Raw genomic sequence first — 22,655 nt, forward strand, 5'->3', positions numbered from 1 at the left:
ACTGTAATGGCATTTTTACAATCAGTTTTGCTTCCCAGGAGGGTACTGTGCTGTGATGTCATGACACAGAAGGTAGCCACGGGGGGGCAGGACACTGGCACGTTTTGACACTCGCTCTGGCTCGTTTGGTCGCTTCCTATGCTGCTACTCATTGTGAAGGCTCATGTAACAGCATAGTAGATGACTCTCATATGTCTGTCATTATGTTTATGGTTTACCGCACTTCTAGTCGCAGTAACTGCTTTGCTGCAAAAGCACATGTATATTCCCACTTGCAGGTACTCTGATGGGAATGACGAATGCCTTCGCTAACTTCGCTGGCTTTCTGGCACCTCTCGCAGTTGGGAGCTTGACAAACAACAATGTGAGCCCTTTCCTCAATGTTATCAATGGTTTACCTTTTGCCATTACCTGACACTCAAAGAATAGGGAACTCTGGTGCTCTGGCAATATTTTTTTTATCATCTCAGTAAATTGGTTGTTTTAGATTTGTCTTTACCTCCGATAATGTGTAACATAGTTCAATTTGCACACAAATTCAGAAATAATTTTAAATAAGCAAGAAACACTACATCAAAACTGAAACTTAGCTCAGAAGTTCAGTGAGCCGTCTGTCATTAGGTCAGTGATGGATTAAAGGAGGCATGTGCAGGGAATGGCAGAACTGTTAGCAGTTGTTTGTTAGTTAACTATCACTCCTTGTTATAATGCTGTCTATTGGCACCTGTACTGAATGCCCTTATTTGCACTTTACGAGTGGCACCCTATCTGCTCACATGCAAGCAGTGTTGTAGAGTGAAGTAGTTGGCTTTTAGCTAACAGCTGTACCTGAATTTTTATATTGTTTTCTTGCTTTTCAATTTTCTATCACTGGAAAAAAACAGTAATATGACTGTCATACTTAAAGAGTATTGTATATTAATCTGCATTGACCTTATTTTAATGTTTTATTGTCTCTTTAAGAAACACCTATCTATGAAAGCATGATTTTGGTTTCATTTTGCTATTGCTGTGCTTGAATGCATTATTTTTCTGGTTCACCCTCAGTCAGCACAAACTTGTTGACCTATCGCAATTGTAATGCGATCAGGAGCAGGAAGGTAGTCTTCTATAGGTGTTTTTATTTCTTAGGTACATTTAATTTCCGTTTGATAATCTGAATAATTATGAAATGCTATCCTTATGAACAAATACTGTTGAAATAACTTGCTGACTTGCAAGAATTGTCTATGTGGCACGGTTGTTGTATGAAACCCTGCTGAACACAGATTTATATGCAGTGGAACCTCATTGATACAATCCCATTACGTACGATTCCCCAGCACGAAAAAGAACTCTCCCAGTACAGCTACACTTATTTTTACTGGTTCATACATTTCAGGAAAACACAGTCTTTAGGCACCAATGTGCCATAGATTGCCAAACTGCGATCATATGATACGCTTTCTGGCTGCTAAATCCCATATGAACAAGAAAAGGCACCAGGCGCACGCAATTGAGAGAAGTAGCCACCCCCAGCACCATCTTCCCCACAATACTCGTCTGCCTTTCTAGCGTGAAGATGCTGGTGCTCAATGAGTTTCTCATTCTAGTAGCAGCAAAACTCCTTCGGGTTGTCGCACACTGTAGTCACAGCTATCGCCACCAACCTTACTGCGATAAGCATCTTCTGTTATCTGTTTCACAGCACGTGGGCTGTTGTGCCATTGGAAGCGTACTGCATGCTTTTAATAGGCAATAACCCAAATGAGTCACTGTTCCCTGCTGCATGCGGCACAAAGAGAACATCATCGATCATTTTGGTGGCATTGTAGGCATCGTATTCTAGTGTTAACCCACCAGCTCAATTTCGTATTTATTTCCCATCGCAGTCTCAAAACACTAGGAAAATGATAATATGCATCTCTGGTCACTTGTGCCCTACCAGCTCGACAAATGTTCACACCCAGGCCAAATTGCAGGAGTGCAAGCGAAAGCGTGCCACATCTGTAGAAACGACAATGCTCATCTAGTGCCATTCGAGCTCTGCCAGCTTGGCATCTCATGCCGCAGCGATTCGCACAATGCTTCGCCTTACGTAGATGTTATCTATAGTTTTCTTAATTTTTTTTGAGCGACTTCCGATCGTACGTTTTCTCGATTAGTATGTTTTTAATATCTTTTTTTTTACAGAATGTATGAATGAGGTTCTACTGTGTGTGCATAGAGCAAGTAAGGCCAGTGAGAGGTAGTGCTGTGAAAAAGTTATGGACTGTAACTTTGTATCCTGGTCTGATGCACATTTCATAGCTTTATCATCTTGATATGAAGGACCTTGGAACTGTGACAGTAGTTTACTTACTAGGTATTATTAGAACAACCATAATTGCTTATAATATGCGATGATAGTATATTTGATTTCAGTATCTAATCATTTGGTGTATTTAAGGCACCAGAGATAACATTAGATAGCATTAAGATATATATTGTTGCAATTTTTTATTGTTGCAAGTGTTGTTGAAAGTTTTTGAGGTGCACATTATATAGCTAGGTTTCTTGACTTGCTAAACACTTGGCACTGCATACCTCCCCCCTTCCTAAAAAAAAAAAAAGAAACGAACTGACTCTTGTATGAAAAAAAAATGTTTTCTGTGTACTTCCTGATGGCCATCAAGTTGTTCAAAACCCTCACTGCCTGCTTCAGATATGTCCTCAATTAGGTAAATTATTCACTTTTATCCATGATTTCGTTGTTCCATGAGTTGTCCCAGTTATTCTGAACATTCACTGCAGACCTACAAGTGCCGTACTCTTCTATCTCAATCACTTGTTTGTCTCTGACCCCGCGGCCACGCCAATGAAGCCACCCGATTGGCACATGAAAGCGGTCAATGTGTTTTGCCCAAGATTTCGCTTTTGCAAACAGATGCTGTGGGTGGGCTGTGATTGATGTCGCGTGAATGTACATTGCCCCTGTGGTACTTAAACGTTCTCACCATGTGTCGTTTATGTCCATTGTCTCTGGATACACCACCACAACATGAACAGACTATGCTGTATCATCTGTGGCTAGGTGCCTTATTTACAAACTCTTATGCCTTCCTCATTGGTACGGCCAACAGCACCATGCGCGACACATGCAGCTGTGATCAGACGCTTGCATATGTAATCTCTGTCTGCCCGCACTATAGTGCCGAGGGACAAGTGATGTGCAGAGTGCTGGACCAGTTGGACAATCGTCCACTATCATAACTAAAACCTCTACGCCCGTGCATCCAAAAAACCTCTGCGCAGAAGGTTTTATTTGCACTACAAAGATTCCTGCAGTCTACGGGCCTTCACGATAGACTTTAGGAACACCGCCCCCTACCGCCCTATGGTGTGTGCAATTTGTTCGTAATCGTCTTTCTTTCCCCCATCAAATATGTGTTGCCCAATGGCAGATAGTTTTTTAAGTCAGCTTCGCCGCACGTTTAGTCAGTTTTGCCGCAATACATTTGTGTGATGCGGTAAAACACATGAACGCCGTGAAGGCGGTTTTAGCATTGGGTCCGGCTGCACCACGGAGGAAATTTTCGGCCCAATTGTCTTTTTAAAAAAATCCGCCTGCTGAATCGGGTAAATACTGTAATCAGACATTGTGAGCTAGGGTTATTGCTTGAAAATCCTTATAGGGCCGACCGAAAATAAGCGTTTTCGATGGGAAATTGGCGTGTGTTCAACACATTCACTGTCCCATAAGCTCTGCCGAGGCAAACACTGCCACTAAAGCAGTCGCCATTGCGGTCACCATAGGGGTCAGGTGTGCGCACGCTGACTGGGGAAATTCAATTTATCCGGCAAAGGCAAATTTTAGGATCGAAATAACGAAAGTTTGCACCCTTTGAAATGCTTGGGTGCTGACTGGGGTCTCTGGCTGGGATCAAAGATTAACCAGACTCGAAATAACCGGAGTCGAATTAACGGAAGTCTACTGTATACTGCCAGCATTGCTTAACTTTCCTTACCCCATTGCTGGTTAATTACTGCCATATGTACCGCAGTGCACTGCAGTGTGAGGAGAGTGCTGTAGTACTGCACCTATTTACCAACAGTAAAGAAGGAAAGGGACTCGCTCATGGTTCAACATCACCATGAGTCTTACAGGCCACACGTAATGGCCGTGCAGTGTGTCCAATCTTGTATAGCCGTACGCACTGACCCCATGTAGAGGCGATGCAGCGGAGAGGTTTGTTCCAGCTCACTTTTTCAGTGTGTTGCTCGTTTTGTTTGTCCTTTAACAAAGATATATGGTACAAAGATAAAAGCATTGTTGGACCCTATAGTAGCCAACGTGGCTATTTCCACCTGTCCCAATCTGCTTCTGACTGATGGCGCACTAAACGACATACCTTATACAGCTTTTGCATTTCCCAATCTTTGCCGAAAGGTGGGAACGGGCAGTGAGGGAAGTGTTTAGATGAATTGACGGAGAGTAAACTGGATTAGTGCACAGTGTGGTAAAGGCAGCTGCTAGCTGTCTGCTAGAAAAAAAAAAGATTTCTGCCCAGATGGTGATAATTTGCAATGCTGTCTTCTCACGCGGGGCTTCTGCAGGAGACAATCGCACAGTGGAGCATCGTTTTCTACATCGCTGCCGGCGTGTACGTCTTCACGGGCCTCGTCTTCGTACTCTTCGGCTCGGCTGAGCTGCAGCCTTGGGGGCTGTATGCACAAACATGTGGCGGCAACTTTGCGGGGCCTTTGGGAACTCTGGGGACAGGAAATCTGTCGGCCGACACCCCTTACCAGGCCACGCACGATGACGGCACGCCGGAGAGTCCCAAGTCTGATGATGCTTTTCCCACTGAAGCATATTGATGTGCTCGGTTACTGCAGATGAGGCGATTGTGTCTGTCTCCATCTCACCATAACTTGGCAAGCAGGAAAAGGCTGTGTGCCAGAACCTCACAATGTAGGTGGAACGAAGGCCTTCACATTTTAATGTAGCTCGCAAAACCTTGAATGTTTTTTAAAGAGAGAGCTAACATGCATTAAAACATTTTTGCCTTTAGCTGCCCTCAAGCTAATGTGCTTCTATAACATGCTTGACTTAAGGTATCTTGGGTTAGATATCTTCGAGCCACAAGCTTAATATATTAAGATACCAAGGTTGAGCATATGAGTGCCTGGCTCAAGTGACAGCTGCTAGACACTGTGTGGATAGTTATAGCCACTGAATCTCAAATTTCGCCAACATCCACATCAGTACACAATGTTAAACATAGCTGCTTAAGGAGTGCTTTCTAAACAGTGTCTTAGCCTTGCCAGGAGTACTAAAGCAGTTATATGCATGGAGCATAAAGTAATCTCCTGCTTTACTCTTGCACCCCCCACAGTGGCTCTATGGTTATGGCATCCTTCTGACAGAGCCCAAGGCTGTGGGTTCCTTCCGAACAAATACAAGAGCACTTGTGTATTGAGATTTGGGTACACATTAAACATCCCCATGTGATTTATTAGTGAACCTCCTATTGCAGAGTGTCTCGTGGCCCAGATTTAGTTTTGGGACATTATTGTTAGGCAAGTTACACTATTATTAGGTAAATTTGGTTCATTACATTAGGTAAATTATTGTGCTTCTGTCTGGTACATGACACACTGCAGCCATAGTGGCAGCCATGTTGCCAACTGTTGCATTAGCATTTTGTGTGGTGGCTCAGTGGCTGTGGTATTCGGATGTTGAGCATGGGGTTACATGATCGAACCTTGACAGCAGCAGCTGCATTATGAGTATGGCATGCAAAAACACTTGTGTACCTTGCTTTGGGTGTATGTTAAAGAATGCCCAAGTGATTAAAATCTATCTGGATCTCTCCACTGCAGCATCTCCCATAGCCACTGTTATCTCCTTGGGATGCCCTTTGTGATTGGTGAGCTGGTCACTGATGCTTTAATGTTTTGCCAAGTCATGGTGAGATTGAAGCATACACATTCCAAAATGCAAACAAACCCCAGTACAGCCGAACCCAGTTGTATGGCTTATGCACGAAACGTAGTTTGTTATATCATATAATTTGATGCACCAAAATTCACCTATAACAAATTTTAGCAAACTTTTATGATGTGTTCGTTATGTACACATTCGTGTTTCCCAGTGGAGAAAAGAAGCAAGGAACGAATTCAATGTATTGAAAGCAAAACTACGCTTATTCTGCTGCGCCAAGCCCCTGACCAAGCTGGGTCATCATGAGGAAAAATGTTTGTGAGGGCTTCTTATAGACTTTTGACGTTCTCACATGTACGCCTGAAAAAGAAAAAGCACAAAAAAGAGAAAGAAAAAAAATTGACGACAGCTCTCCCAAAACACTGTGTTTTCTCCATGCCAGCAGCATTATGGTGCTGGCAGCGGATTATCGAAGTTTGATATATCCAATGACTAGTTTGTTATGAGGAAGTTATTTCACATCAGTGTCGTTCAGTTAGTTGAGTGAGTGCAACATACAGAATACTTTGTTTTACCCAAGTTCTTTATATTCTGGTTCGACTGGATCCAATTTTCTTATGGCACTTAATGCTTCTCGATTGTGCTACCAGACTTGTTATGCAAACCCTGTTTATACCCAAGACTCGATGCATTACCTTTTTTGACCTGATGTGGAAAGCCAATGTTACTTGCTGCTGTGAATAACTTCTTCTTGGGTGGGTTGGTGTTTACTTAACATGTTGCTTTTTAGCGCAAAAAAAGTCGAAGAAAAGAAGACAGTGAGAGGCGAAAGGAAAGGAAAGACGAGCGCTGCTTACAACTGTTTATTCTGAAAAACAGAGCATCCCATATAGACACAAGAATGCACATGCGCAAATGCATAAAACAAGCAAAGGACATCAGTCAGCGGAAGGCAGTGTTATCCATTTTATATGCCAAGCAATCTGAATTATGAATCATAAAGTGTAACAGAAGTTTGACTCACGCAAGCTAGACCAATGCTATGGATATGGAAGGCTTCTAACAGTTCACGTGCGGTTTTTTTTTGCTTCTGCCTAGGATCCTGACATCAAAAAACAGTGATTCACAGTTGGGACAAGACCTGTAATGCACAGACAGGTGTGCAGTCGTATCTTTCTTTAAAATATTTGCGTGCTCTCTTATTCGGTCATTGACGCAACGCGCAGTTTGCCCAATGTAGCACTTGCCACAGCTGAGCGGCATCAGGTAAACCACTCCAGTGGAGCAACACACATAACACTTAACATGTTGTACTGTACACCTGTTTGTAGCGCCACCCGTGATTCGGGGGCAGAGACTGGCGAGCTTGTTTGGGGCGGAAAAGACGACGGGTACTCCATACCTGTTCGCCACTTTCATGAGATTGTGACTAACCCTGTGAAGGTATGGGACGCTCTGTTTTTCGGAATAAACAGTTGTAAGTAACGCTCATTTTTCATTTCCTTTCGCCTCTCCCTGTCTTCTTTTTTTCGAGTTTCTTGCTTTAAAAAGCAACATTTTGCTGCTGTGACTCTGTGCTTTGAATACTTGCATCCTATACCAACCTCAGGTCAGTGGCACTTTATTTATGCCTCCGGATGCTTCATTTTCATCGGGTAACATTCCAAAAGTTTTCAGCTTTGTTAAGGAAACTGCGAGTAGTCTTAGTAGATGCTTGATGCCCCTGAGCCCTTTAATCACCTTGGGAACAAATCCCTAGGCCATTAACTTATTTTTGAATTAATTGTTTGTAACGAGCACTTCAGTTTAGAAGCTTGCTGCATATTCATTCAGTAGCTGGAGTTTGGAGGCAGAACTGCCTTTGCAGTCTCACTCTTAAAGACTGAATTTTGCTGTAGCATTTATAATTTTTTTTTTCTGTCGGAACACTCAATCACACATGGATGATTCTTTAGACAGAAACTATGCGAGACACTGTTTTTGTTTGCTTGAGTATCATTGACCAACAGACTTTTGACTGATATCTATACATGTGAGCATCCTGAGCATATGCTGATTTTGCCGTGGCAGCATATGCTCGAAATATATAGGATAAAACAGCAGTGCAGGAAAGTTAATGTTTAATGTATATTCATCTTTTGTGTTGAAGTTCACACAAAACATGACGTACGACGGTCTGTAAGTTTGAGTCTAAAGGTGTTTACAAGCTATGTGATCAAATGTTTTAAGTATATGTACCACGAAAGTGACAGAATATCTAAGAAAAATAGTCGTAAGCTCAGGACAGATTCTGTCCAAACTGACGTATACTTGCTGTGTGGCTTGTCTGATAAGCATGTACTGCACACTTGTAATACAATGTGAACTTCAATTCTTGACATGTAGAACAAGCAACATTGATTTTATGTGCCGTCACATTCATGTTTGGCACCACAAGCCTGGGAAAACGTAACGATTCTATTCCAATTCTATTCCAATTCTGTTCCAATTTTATTCCTTTTCATCCTTATTCAGTGGTCAGAGCTGTGCTTCACCTGCGTTATCGACTAGATCAGCAGGTTGTGAATGGTGGGTGATAAGAAAGAAAATAGAAATAAGCACAAGGAATTGCTACATTATATCACGCCATGCTTTTCTCTGGCACTGCACAGGCTTATAGTACATGGCTCATAGGCTTAAATTGAAGGAAGCGACTTTGATAGCAGCAATTGGAATGCGCTTGCAGTAAGGACATAGATGTGTGCCAGATTTAATGAAAGGCGCCTTCCAACCATGCAACGTTAGATGAAATAGCAGTACGCTCGCCTGCAAGTTGCCGGCATGTAGCACTTTAATATGGTAAATATCACATGTGCAGTTTTTAGTGGGATGAGCAGGCCTCAGTTTGTATATGATGCTGCAGTTTCCTTTGTTTCTTTTGCGCTACCTGCTTTGGTGACTTAGTAGCTGCAGTGTGCTGCTGTGGAACATGAATTTGCAGGTTTGATTCCCAGCCATGGCAGCCACATACAGATTTTGACATGGTACAAAAAAATGCTCATTTAAATTATTGTAGGTGGTAATTACTAATCCAGCAGCGGTATTCCTTTGCGATCACTTTCACAAAATTTCATGTCACTCGGCAGCAGATGTGTTGGCATCTATACAGCCATCAGCGCTTCTCGGACATTGCCAGGAACCCATACATGTCCAGTGCCGAGTAATGCAAAATATAATGAAAATGCTCATATCCCAAATTATGATAATTCAAGAGTACCGCCTCAGCACCCTTCGCTGTGAAATCCCTTGCAGAACAGGCACTACTTCAGGACATTTCATTAAACCAACTTGTCTCTTGTTTTCTGTTGTTCAGTTAATATAGCCGCCAAATAAACCTAAAGGACACTGAAAGCCAACACTGAAGGCTACGAGTGTCTGTTGGCTTGGCCAATTAGTGAGCAAGGTGGTCACTCATTTCTGAAAAAAGTTGGGCTCCTATTAAAGCCACAGGAGGCAAGGGAACATGGTAACCCTATCTTCTCCTGTGCCCTTTCCTGAAGCGCACATACATGTGAATAATTTTATTGTTCAAGTTTGTTCTTAAGCCTTCTAAAGTGTTGCGGGTCATGCTCAGACATTTAATTGTACGCGTAGAAAAAGTCTGTGAGTAATAGGCCTAGGCCAACTTTGATGGCTTTGCATATGGTGAATGGGTATTTGTTTAGTGCAGAAGTGTGGAATAATGTTTTATGGGTAAAATCTTCCAATAGCTCCCCGTCAGAACATGGTACACAACTCGCGTCACTAGCATGCTGTTGTATCGGCGAGGAAGATTTCATGGAAAATGGTTTAACGCATGCTGTTTCTGTGGAATCTGTTTCTCTGCCATCTGAACAGTGCAGCTAAGTGAACTGTTGCTAGCCATTCATCTGCTATGTGCAATTGACTGATTCTTTAACAGTACTGTGCGAGCGTCGACCGGTCAGCGCCTTAACTGTGCGAAGTAACGAGATCGGCAAGAGTGAGCATGCGCGAAGGAGTACTGCCACTCAAAGCGCAAGCTTCGTCTGCTAGGCTCTTCCCATAGGCATGAAACCACCCCTGTCGTGATTAACTCAGTGGAAGCTTCTCTATTTATTGGAGACAGCAAGTGTACGGGAACCTGGATGTGTTTTTTTAAACATATGCCGCCATAGTCCAGATGCACCATAAGAGAAAGAACAAGGTGTGCAAAAGGATATAATACAGTTGCATTGCTGCTTTGCACATTTTGTTATTTTCACATTATTATCTTGTGCATGCGCACTAGAGAAGCACAGGCTAAAAAAAAGAAGAAATAAAAAAGCCGCAAGCCAGGGGCACAAGCTCCTGCTATCTCCAATAAGCCGGGAAGCTTGCGCCAAATTAGCCGTGCGAGGGGCTGTGTCGTGCTGGTAGGAAGAGCCCAGCAGATGAAACTTGCGCTTTGAGTGAACTTAGTGTCACTTGAAGCGCCACTCTTAGCTGATCACTTAGCTGATCACTTAGCGCCACTCTTGCTGATCTTGTTGCTTCGCGTCGTTATAAGGCCCTGTCCGGTTGGCCAGTAAACACTCGCACAGTACAGTCGAAGAATCGGTTGACTGTGCCTTTCTTTTCCTTTCCTCAACCTTATGCCTCAAATGCTAGTTGACTTAATTAACTGACTTAGCAGTTTCCTTAAGTCCAATTCATTTTCTTCCTTAACTAATTTACCATGGCTTTCTCGACACTTTTCTATCAATATCTGCAATGAAACGAACATCTCTGCTTGCCCATATTTGAATACTCAGGGCTCTTTTAGTGTACCTAGCCTGTATTGCTTCGAGGCACCCTAAAAATTTCTGATCAGGCATCACCTAGCTTCATCAATTGCCCAGTCGTGTCTGAGTTGTACTATTTTTTTTTCACCTGGTGTTGCCACACAGTATAATATCATGCCACGTGGCAGCAGTATAGTCGGGTGTAATTTTGAGCTTGTCTAACTTAAGATGTGGTGGGCAACTTAAGTACTGTCTAATTTTATTTAAAACATTTACTGCTGGTTCAAGGAAAAAGTCCTAATGCGATTGTTCTGCTGTGGCCAATTTTGTTAAAATTCAAAGCCTGGATATGGGCGCTAGATTCACCAGGCATGCAGAAGTCAAAATTCTTTGTAACGTGAAGGCTGTACAGTGCAGTTGTAAGTACGTACTAGTGTTGTTATAGGCAGTCTATGTCGCTGTCATTCTTTCCCCGAGTTATTTTTAAACAGTTGCGTTATCTAATCATCAGTGGGAAAGCTTCAGTGTGCAATATATAGTCTGCTTTAAATGTTGTGCTTATTTTGTTTTGTGATGTTCTTGTTGTCGTGCACTGTCTTGTACATATATGTCCACCTTAAGGGACTGTTGAAGATGTTGCCAAATGCCAAGTTCCTACCATCTTTGTGTTGTACACAGACCTTTCTGCATTATTCTGTACACAAATTTTGCATGTGTAAGTGTTTGTGCATGGCGAAGGCAGTGAAATGTCAGTGTACTTGTGGATGAACTGTGGATTCTAGCCACCTCTCTGCAACATAGATTGTTGAGGGAGATCTTATTTTGAGTATTCTAGACTGTCTCATCTGAAGTGAAGTTTTGGTATATACAGTTGTGGACAACTTTTTCCGGCTACAAAGGCAAACAGCAGAACCAAAGTTCATACATACTACTGCTGCTGCTGCTCAGAAAAGCACTGTAATTTCATTTACTCTTCCAACATGAGGAACTCAAAGCATAATTGCTTTACTTACCACAGCATGCAATGCTGAAATATGGAAAGAAATTTAGTATTTACGAGTTGGTAAGACATTTTATTTAATTGTTTAGCTTTGCTCTTGTGAGTTTTGTCACACGTGAGACTTTCACGCATTTTATGCATCCTCTAAAACCAAAATGGCATTCACTTCACTTGGCAGCCGTCCTTCATCTGTTGGCCTGCCAGCCAACTCGAAATTGCCTCCGAGACATGTGAAGAGTTTCTGCAACAAATGGTGGACATGACGGGGGAAACAAATGGTGTGCAACATTTATGCTGATTTAGTGGTGGCTGTCTTTTATCAAAGTAAGCAAACGACACGAAATTGGACACATTGAAGCTGGCAACCATGTCACCCAAACTAATTTGCACAGTAATTAATGTGCAGAACCACCACCTCCATAGCTTTTTCAACACAGCCTTCATGGCCAGGAAAGGGTTGTCCGTGAGAACAGCTGTAATGATTATATCTAACATTATTAGATTATTACTATTGTGTTAGTTGTAATGTAATTCATGCCGTGACAACCTGTTGCTGTTACTGAGCATCTACCTTACTGCTCTGGCTGCATTACTGTTATAACTGAGGCAGAAATGGGGAATGCTGAACAACTTAATGTGTGAAAAATGTACACTTTAGAGGAGCTCCTGTTTGCACATGTGTAGTCTTCGGTACTCATCATAGCAGACTACTGGTGCCACAAGAAAATGTTGCATGTGCATTATGTAATATTGCACATTTTGTACAGCATAGGGTCAAAATGTGTGCAGAACAAAATGATAAGAGTGTGTGGTTGTAGCAGTGTGTGGCCACAGTCGAACTGTCAGCCAGAGTAGCAAGGGGAACACCCCAGAACTAGCCCTTTTCACAGCGGCACTTGAACAAGTTAGTTCATTCTTGGCTGAATCAAAACTCTGGTAGGCTTTGTCTAGCCAGGCTTTTAGTTCCTGTCTAGCTGAATGAGCTTCAAGGTCAAGCATTGTTTTCATATGCACAGCATTCCACTGTAACTGGGCCCAGCCGTATTGGCAAGTTTCAGCCAGTTATTTTTATATGGTTGTTGTTGAAGGATTTGATTGTCTGTTGGCCACAGCTGTCATTCTTGATGGAATAGAATGGTGATGCAAAACATCCACGCCGTGGAGCTGTTTTCACATGATGTGGCAAATGTTTCAAAAGCTTGAGAGCTGTTGCACTGTTTATCTTGGCACGGAAAATTGTGCTGCGTGTTTACACCTTTTGCAGCATGTTATCATTAATGCTTGAAACTAAGATCAGTTTGTTTCTGGGTCATCTTCAGGCTGTATTGTGATTATGTATTGCTGCCTGAGATTTTGTCATTTGAATCATCTAGCATCGTGGAGCTCAACTTTTCTAGAACCTTCTCCTCTCAGTTAAGGCATGCCATTTGTTTAAATGCACAACCGTCGCAGTTCCTAGTGTGCTTTCCTTTTCTCTCCTTACTCATCTTTACTCAGAGATTTTACTAAGAGTGTTTACTTGTAAGAAAGTTTACCTTATTTTTTGCTTAAGCCAGCTTTTTTTACAAAGAATGAGAATGCTCCTTGTACCCCATGTGGTATTCATTGTTTTCTGCTGTGCCGCTGTTTGAGTTGCTCCACGTCAAACTGGTGAGAAAATGTGTTATGTAGTGTAGTTGGTATTTTAGTTGAATAATATTTAACTTTGAAAGTTGTGTGTTGTAAAGATCCTCATAACCTAGCTCTGTGTTTGATACATAAGAGGCCCGATTATCTAATCTATAGATATTATGACGTCGCAGAAATGAATTGCATAAGTAAAGCTTGCTCGCTTTTAGGATACTGCACTGTGGACCATTTGACAAAGCAACATGTACTTCTTGCTTATGGGGGTTATGTTTTTGTCACACGTGCATGTTTGCCAGGAACTATCAGTAGATGTGCACATCACCATGACATAATTTGGCAGCGCTTAGATGTGCAACTGGCATTGTTAAAGTAAGCGCACATAGCTTTTCACTGAATTAACACCAAGAGAGTGGCTGTGTAATGTTGAATCTACAGCCTCGTTGAAGAAGCCGGAGCATATTTTCATACATGCTTTTTTGATGGGTCAAAATCCTGTACTCAAAGTACAACCAGTTCATGACCAATGTTGCTATGGCAATCATATATTAATATGATTTTGTCTTTTAGTCTGTCATTAGCATGTATTTAGTGATATTTACCACATTCTCATGTCTTTGATCATGTTGTCTACTTTACAAGTAATTGTTGCATGCAGACCCCACTTATTTTACTTTGTAAATAGCTTAGAATTGCATGGTAATGCACCTTATTGTTACTTATAACTCCATCTTCATTTTTTTGTCATGCTTTTAATTTCTATGATAAAGATGAAAAAGAAAAGAAAAACTTTCGTGTTTTTGTTTTTCTCTTTGGTAAGCTGCAAAGAGATTTGGCATGCTATTTTTATTATTTATAAGAAATATGTTTTGCAAGCGCATGCAGTCAGATGCTGCGGGAGCTACGTGCACATCTTGACGCATTGCTTAATATTTTGTAGGTGCAGTGCATGCACCCTACAGTTTTGGTGCACTTGTATGCTAGTATTATGTTACAGGCTGCTGTTATATGTCTATGTTTACTGAGTGGACGTTTTCTTTTTTCATCAGTTATGACAGCATAAATGCCGATAGTACTGTAATGGTTGTGTGTTAAGCCCATGGTGCAGACATTTACTGTGTCTTACCGTTTATGACTGTTTGTGCATCACTTCCAAGTATACAGATTATTTCTGGCTGGGCACCTATTGGAAGAAATTTTTAAGAGTAATCTGTGTAGTACTGTAAAGGGTAATTCTGTAAGAAATTTGCACTAGGGTAATCTAACAATCTATATGGACTCTTTAGTGCTCCATTATTTCCGAAGAGACAGAGAAGGGCATGACACACACAATGGCAGTGCTAGAACATGGTTAGAAGCCTGCAAACGCACATGTTACCTAGTGTAGCCATGCACAGAAGCTGCATTTTGTCACCTGTTCACCTATTGATGGTGTAAAGTTGAGTTCGGTACACATCTATGCTTTGAAAGGAGCACCATGGCTCCACAAATTTGCTCTGTGTAGCAGCTGCAGTGCTAGAACAAACAATACGACTGGAATAGATCTGTTTAGCATGATACTGCCTCCTGGTAACATTGGTGGAGCAGTTGGTAGCTGTGGCAGACCGTTTTATATCTCTAGTGGATCAAGAGCTGGTGGGGTTTGAGAAGTAGTGCAATAGAGTATTCCAACCCTATGTTAGAACATGCTTTTTTGTCAGCGTGGAGAAGGGACCACTGCTGCAAATTGGCCAGCATGTAACACAGGAAATAAGAGGTAAACCACAGCACACGGGCGTTACTGGTGGTGCAAGTTATTTTGCAACATTTAAAGCAAAGCCCCGCTGTCAAGTTAAGATGTTGGTAGTGAACCCACACACCCTGACCAAAGGCATTTATGCAGTATGCTGGCCAAATAGGAACATACTTTAGTTGAGGGAGCAAGTATATATAGCGTTTCCTACTGTAAAACTGCCAAATGCTCTCAAGCTGTTCCTTTCAGGGCCTCAACTCGGGCAAAGTGCTAGATGTGTAGTACTATATTGCATTAACGAGTGCGAGAAAACATCGATGTGGAAAAGATGCTTTGCCCTGGCATACATGCGTACAGCCCCAAGCATGTTAAAAGGTTGCTTTCTCATTGTGATGCATAGAGTGAAACGGTTCACTTATATCTATCATCAAATGCAGATAACTGGACACATCTTTATATTTAAATTGATGGGTCCCAAGGTAAGGAAAATGCAGAACAAGGTGGCAGAGATTGGATGTTGAGATTAGGATATTTGCTGGTACAGGGTGAATTCAGTTGGTGCATAGCAGAAGTGGAAAACTTGGGGAGAGGTCCTTGTGGCTGCAGCGAATGTAATCATTCTGATAATGATGATAATGCTTAAGGCCGCACAGTGGATGGTGTAACAATTCTGAAGTAACAGTCCTTATCTCAGTGTAGCAGTATCGCTGCCAGAATAACATTGTAGTATTGGAACTGGCCTGTTGTGGTGCCGACGGTCCCAGGAACGGCAGGTTAATGCAGCTGCTTGGGCCAGGACCTTTAGGTGTTCTAATCATGTGCTGATATTGTGCAGTGTTCATCACCAATTGTTGTGCCACCGCAGTATATGCTAGGTCAGTCATCCAAAGGACCTTGCATTGTTTTCTGCCATAATGAATACATCAACTCAAACATTCAAACAAGGTGGGCGGAATTAATAGAATCAATTTTGCATTCCATATGGAGTACTTCGTTTTCGGAAAGATGGCTGTTAAAACATAAAGTGTGCTTTAATGTTGTGGGATGTTTCACACTAATGTGGTAATGCTGCTGTTGAAGTAATGGGTGCATGACCAGCTGATAAAACATTCTTGTCTTGCTTCAGCGCAACTCAGTTTGAGTATGAAGGGACAGGTGACAGGATGAGCATTCATCCTGTCACCTGTCGCTGTGTCTTGCTGTTGCAAGACTGCTGTACTCCTGATGATCGAGTTTTTTTAAATGGTTTGTAGTCAAAGAGTCTTGTGGCCAAGGAATGTATATTTACAGCTTATCTGTAGCATCTGTGCATTCTTCGTGGAAGAATGTTTCCATTCACTTTGCTGTCATTAATAGCCTTTATGGAAAAAACTAGTCGATATTACATTGATAACATTGTCTTACTATATTGAGTATCTTTATCTTAAAGCTAAGGAAGCTTAATTGAGATGTGCAAATTGTGATTTGAGGGTTCTTGTGCAGTAGGAAAGGGTTGTAAGGAACTACATTCGGCAATTTTAAGAGGAAGCTGATAGTAGCATGTGCTAGCTACAGACTACAGGAAAAAAGTAACTGATTACAATTACAATTACTTCTTTCAAAAATGTAATTGATTACATTTACAAGTTACTGTTCCACGGAAGCATTTGATTCATTACTAAAATGTAATTGATTGCTTCAACTTTACTTTTATTAAAATTGCACAAATACAGTAAATAGAACGAGCTGGCTTGGCTATTTTATTGCATTCACTGCACTCTTTCACGCATTGTTTATCTTCATTAAGGGTAGCCTTTCAAAATTTTCTTCAGTAATCTTCCCTTGTTTTCTTGTGAAAACAGCACTACGGAAAACTCGCTCGATGTGCATACTGGAGAGGAGGGCTGTGTTGTAGCATATGAGCACCTTGCTCACAAGACGGTGGCTACTCATTGCTGTAATGCTAGGATCTGGGTCCTGTATGAATTGCAGCACTTCACTGTTACTGGGGTTAGGGGAAGGCACACCCAATGGGACCAGTGAGAAACTGCAAAATTGTCCATAGCCGATTCCCTGGCATCGGTGTTTGAAGTGGCCATTGCTGCGTAGAAGTGCCGTTTTAATTTGTCGGCCGACACCTGGTAAACTTGCCGCTTGGCATCCTTCATTCTTTGGCCATTTAGACTTAAAAGCTTAGGTAATTGTAATCAATGCCTACAAACATTCGTGCTCCTTGAAAAGTAGGCCAAATCTGTAATGTAATTTAATATAGTGCTGCATATTATTCAGTCCTAAGATATTGTTTGTGTGTCACAATCACAGGAATAAGCATATGCGAGTCATGTATATACATCAAAGATATAGAAACATGTGCAGTTAACAGCCAAGAACTGTCTGCATCAGAGAAATCGTGGACTGCACTAAGGGAAAAGGAATTGAGCAGCAGGTCTTGTTGCTCTGTGAAGACCACTCAAGAGTAATTCCACGACAGAGAAAGTGAGAGATTTATAAGAAAAAGTCAAGTCGGACTTCCAAGAGAGGTCTGCAAATCTGCTAGCCTGCCAGGTTCATGTGATTGAGACGTAGCTGCAGTATGGTGATAGTGGAAGGGAGGTAGCCCATGTACATGTTTTCATTCATTTAACCACTGTAGTTTCCACAAAATTCAAGTGCTCAAAGCTGTGTCACCTGTTTTAGCTTGTTCTGTCAAAAATGTAACTGGTTACATTTAATTGGTTACAGAAAAAAAAAGTATTTAAATTGCAGTAAGCATCACCACGTGGACAAAGTAGTTGTTAAGATGTTATTTATTGCAAGTAATTAATTATACATAATTTGTTACACACAACTCTGGATAGATATGATAACAGTAAACAAGAGCTCAAGTTTCTTCTGTGGCAAAAATGCAAAGGCATATGGTGAAATTTCATATCATGTGAAGAATAACACTGATTGTGTCCTTCTTCAGCGATATAGTGAAGCCTCAATAATTAGCTCCTTGACTATCGGAATTTTCAGAAAATATTTGATTAGATAACACTTTTAGAATGACGACGTGAGCTTCCTATTTGAATGCCTCATACATTGTTATGCCTGGTTTTCATAGAAACTTCAATGCCATGCCTATGCCACCGCAGTTCAGCCACACTTATTACGGCAGGCAGCGCCGAACTTTTCTTCCAAAACTAGGAGGAGCTGTCATGGTTTCAGCATCATCTCTAGAATATGCGCATTTCTGGGGTTTTGGCATTAGAACTATTATAAACACTTATCATGTATCTTTCAGGTCTGCTTACTAATGTGATGAAAATCACTGGTGCACTGATAAATTGATAATGTTTAAGTGAACTTGAGTGCAGTGCGTGGATTCATGTTGAGGGAAGTTAAATGTGTGTTGGTTGTATAAGCTCAAGTTTGCAAGCATACCATAAATATGAGTGGAAAGCAAAGCTTGTGTAAGGTCAGAAACTGAAAGGGAGAGCTAGGAAATAAAAGGGCAGATTGAATTAGAAAACAGGAACATACAGTCTTCATCAGATGTTCTAAAACCACTTAGCAAGTGACATCTGTTACTAGCAGGCCCTCTTGCATGCCCAGAGCTCCCTAGTGTTCCGGAGAATGGGGAGCAGTTTCTCTCAGTCTCCGGGGTTTTGGAGCAACAGAAGTTCTACAAGGGACCTCAGTTTGCAGCACATTGTCAGGTCTGGTCATGCACACAGCAGCATAAAAAGCTTTGAGAAAAACAGGATGTTGTGTGTTTATATATATATATATATATATATATATGGAATCCCCTTGCATATATGTATAATTTTGATTTGTACATATACGAATAAAGCATATAGTAAAAGTATCCTGCAAGTTGTATCCTGTGGAGAAGTTCTAACGAAGTTATCTAGAATTGTTGTGAAAATTGTTGTGAAGTTTGAGAGCGGTAAACTTTAAATCCTGCAGGCATTTCATTGCAACCCCACTGAGAATTCCTGCATTAAGGCAGCTTGTTATGCACCTATTTTCGTTCTTAGTTGCTGCACATGCACTTGTGTCTGTGGTTGCTCACGCCATTTGTGACATACTGCATTGCTTTCTTCCTAGCTTGTACATGTGCTAACTTTTATTTCTGAGGCTCTGACTTTGTTGAAGATGCACCCTGAAGACCCACCCTGTATGAAGACCCATGCTGCAGGCTTGTTCTAGAGTTGGCTTTCAGGAATGAACGTGATAGCTGTGTGGTTAGTTGCAGACTGTATGAAAATCAGAGGCACTGCATTTGCATATACTTGCAAAATGAATTTTAACTGTCAAAAGTCTGTCTTTATGGAGTCAATTGGAACTCATCCTGTATTGAATATACGTTGAATACTTTTTGGTATGAAGTCAAATGTACTTCTCCAGTTCTCATTCAATAGGGTCAATTAAATTTCATACAAATAAATTTCAATTCACCTTTGTATGAAGCGTGTAAAAGACTACCGATGGTCTGCATGCACCAACACCATCTTTGCCCTATCTTAATTGTTCGGATCTGCAAACCAGCAGTTCTCTTAGGCAGGGTGTATTTTTTTAGCTGCACTAGATTTTTTAAAGATTGCCTATGGCAGATGGCACAGTTCTAACCCTTGATCTAAATCTCTCGATGAGGCAGCCATTACTTCTATGAGAAATCAAAATGTTCAGTTTAATAATAATGTAAATTCCCTAATTACCTTTTTAATTAATTACTTTATGCCACATATTTCAATCTACGAATTATGCCGCTGAGTTCGCACGGCAAATCCACTTGAAACAAATTCTTTGGACAGCACCGGTTCCGAGATATTAATTTTTAAAGTGTCCGATGAAAAGCATTGGCGTTCCAGTTACTTCTGTGCTTCAATGCATAAAACAGCAATTTCTTAGAGTAACTGGAACGCCAATGCATTGCGTCAGACACTTTGAAAATTAATATCTCGGTATTGGTGTTGTCTAGAGAATTTGTTCCATGTGGATATGCCCTGTGAACCCGGCAGCTATAATTCGTAGATTGAAATATGTGACAGAAAGTAATTAATTGGAACCTAATTAGCATTATTACGTTCATTATTCAGTTGAACATTTTGATGTCTCTTAAAAGTAATGGCCACCTCATCAAGCAGTTAGATCAAGGGTTAAAATTCTCCTATCTGCCATAGGCAATAATAAAAAATTTGGTGCAGCTAAAAAAACAAAACACCATGTATGTACATGAGGCTGTGCAGATGTTGCTCGTGCTTTAACACAATTTCATTCCACAGGAAATTATTCAAATAGTGCATCACTTTGTCTCTCATTTCATCAAACGGCAGACAATTGTGTTCCAAAATGCTGCAAGGTACATTGTTAAAGAGGGCACACAAGCTCACGGCTGTTGCTTTCCTCCAGCTTCACATGCAGACAGAAGCACTGTTAATGCAAAGTGCTGGCTGTAGCATTTAACAGCAGTTCTGCTGCAGAGCTGGATGGTTTCAGACTATCCCTAGAGAGCGAACCACTCCTACCAGGCGTTTGCATGTTCGCCCCCAGCAATTGGCTTGACTGCACATTCTGGTTGGGTTTTTCAGAGGCAAAGGTCTGTATTCCTGTCTCCCTTTCTTGTCGCTCACTTGCTGTTAGTTGGTTGTGTTTGTGCAGAATGTACGACTGACTGCCTCATTAAAACGCTGCTCTTGTTTGCTGACAAATGTTGCCGTCTTTGTTTTTTGCACAGGTATAAGCTAGTGTGGTAGCATAACCCACTGTTGCAAGCGTATTGCAACTGTGTATACAATAAAAACCACTGCTCCTTGCCTCGCAGGAGCTGCCACAGGGACTTTTTGGTGAAATTGAAGTGCAGTTTCTTTTTTTTTTTTGCTTTAAAGTAAGAAAGGTAAGAGTGTAATTTTATATTACTGCTATAGCAATTATATGGACATTCCAGGCAAATTTTTGCCATCGCCGTCGGTGTAGCCATGACGCTTCATTTAAAGTCCAAGTTCGATACTATAGCACATCATATGGTTTGGCTTCGAGGTTGAGCTGAGAAGGATGGTGGCTTGATGCGCACCATCCTCCCACGTGCCCAGTGTTGGAGGTCACGTGATGAAGTGCGTGCAAGTGGGGTGTGGAAAGGAGGAGCAGCGCATGCTAATGTGATGAAGTGCGCATAGAGCAGTGCATGGGCCCAGGCTTACCCGAAAGCTCGGGTAAAGTGACCTTTCATGGGCCCGGGTTGGGCACTATCCCGTTCACTGATGTCCTTCGATTACACACAGGCGCTCTGCATAGATCCAAGGCATCCTGTACGAAACTCAAGTGACAAGTTGACCTGCTGTAGTGGCGTAGTGGTGGTGTAGTGGTGGCATTGCGCTGACAAGCCCCAGTGTGTGGGATCAAATCCCGGCCACCGCAGCCGCACGTAGGTAGGGGTGAAACGAAAAAAAAAAAAAATGCCTGTGTACCGTGCATTGGCTACACAGTAAAAAATACCAGATGGTAAAAATGAATCCGGAGTCACCCACTATGGTTTGCCTCATAATTATATCATGGTTGTGACACATACAAATCCAGTATTCTAAGTGACAGGGGGAAAATTCTAGCTGTTAGTCACCTTAGCAAATAAACTGTTCTATTTCTTTTTTGTTGGAATTCTTATTTGAAATAGTGTTCCGTATGTTTTTTGTTCCTGTAAAAGAAGCTTTGTTATTGCGAAAGCAAAAGAATATGCTATAATCCGCTATCTTGATACCGTCTGACTGTGATGTATCGCTTTTGCGAGTGCGATATTTTATCATTCTCAGTACCATTTTTTAGTTGTATTTGCATAGTTTAATTTGCACCACATCGACGATTTCTTTATGGTCACTGCCATGCACATATTCAGATGGCTTCCACCTTAAAAGGCCTCTCACCAGCACGTCCGGGCATTTCGAGCTGACAAGTGCAGTGCATACAATGCATGCTAATGATCGTGTCTGCTAAGTGTTACATTCCTACGCACCACGGAAAGAGCTTAAATTTCAAACATAATACCGTTTGCCCTTCTCGCAGGCGTCGTGCTCCCAGCCGGAGCGTCGACGTCTATCGCGCAAGTATGTGTGCCTACGTGCACGGCAGTGCTGACATCACTCATAGTTACATGTAACATCGAGAATTATTCAAGGCATCGGCAGTTATTTGTTTAACCTATTACTTCAGTAGGGGAATTAAAGTTAAGAGAAAGAATAAAAACAAACAAACAAAATGTATGCGTGTTCTTGCTTTACTTCGTGCTGTAGCAAGAGAGATGTAGAGTCGCAAGCAAAAGCTTTTTCGCAAACTGGGCATTCCAACTGAAATCAAGAGCGTGTTTGATCAATACAGAACAGTTTGATCGATACGTGTGTGTGTGTTTGATCAATACAATGTGTTAAGCCAATTTCATGCTGCGGAGCTACTCTTGAATATGTTTTATTTTTTTGCTGAAGCTCTGCTTTCCAAACTTTTGCTGGCGATTTTACTCCCGTTTAGTATGCTTGTTCCCACGTCGTGCAGTCGTGCACATGAAGAATGAAACTATGTCATTAGTCAGTTTTAGTTTAGTGTAAGCTATACCATTGTGTATGCTATAAAGTAGCGGTTCGTTACTGCGTATGCACAGAACACTAAACGACCCATAGC

The 22,655-nt window shown here is 41.6% G+C and overlaps 1 protein-coding gene across 1 annotated transcript in view; it reads left to right on the forward strand.

Annotated features, from left to right (window-relative positions):
• The window catches only part of LOC126536570 (sialin-like), a 44,943-nt gene extending 24,242 nt beyond the window's left edge, over positions 1-20,701 (forward strand). The window contains exons 9-10 of the mRNA XM_050183587.3: positions 279-364; positions 4,576-20,701. Of these exons, the coding sequence (XP_050039544.1) occupies positions 279-364; positions 4,576-4,839 (350 nt within the window). The 3' untranslated portion in view covers positions 4,840-20,701. The remainder of the gene's footprint in view (positions 1-278; positions 365-4,575) is intronic.
• Positions 20,702-22,655: the final 1,954 nt, after the last annotated feature.

This window comes from Dermacentor andersoni, chromosome 4 (genome assembly GCF_023375885.2).
Source record: "Dermacentor andersoni chromosome 4, qqDerAnde1_hic_scaffold, whole genome shotgun sequence".
In the NCBI taxonomy this organism is placed as follows: domain Eukaryota; kingdom Metazoa; phylum Arthropoda; class Arachnida; order Ixodida; family Ixodidae; genus Dermacentor; species Dermacentor andersoni.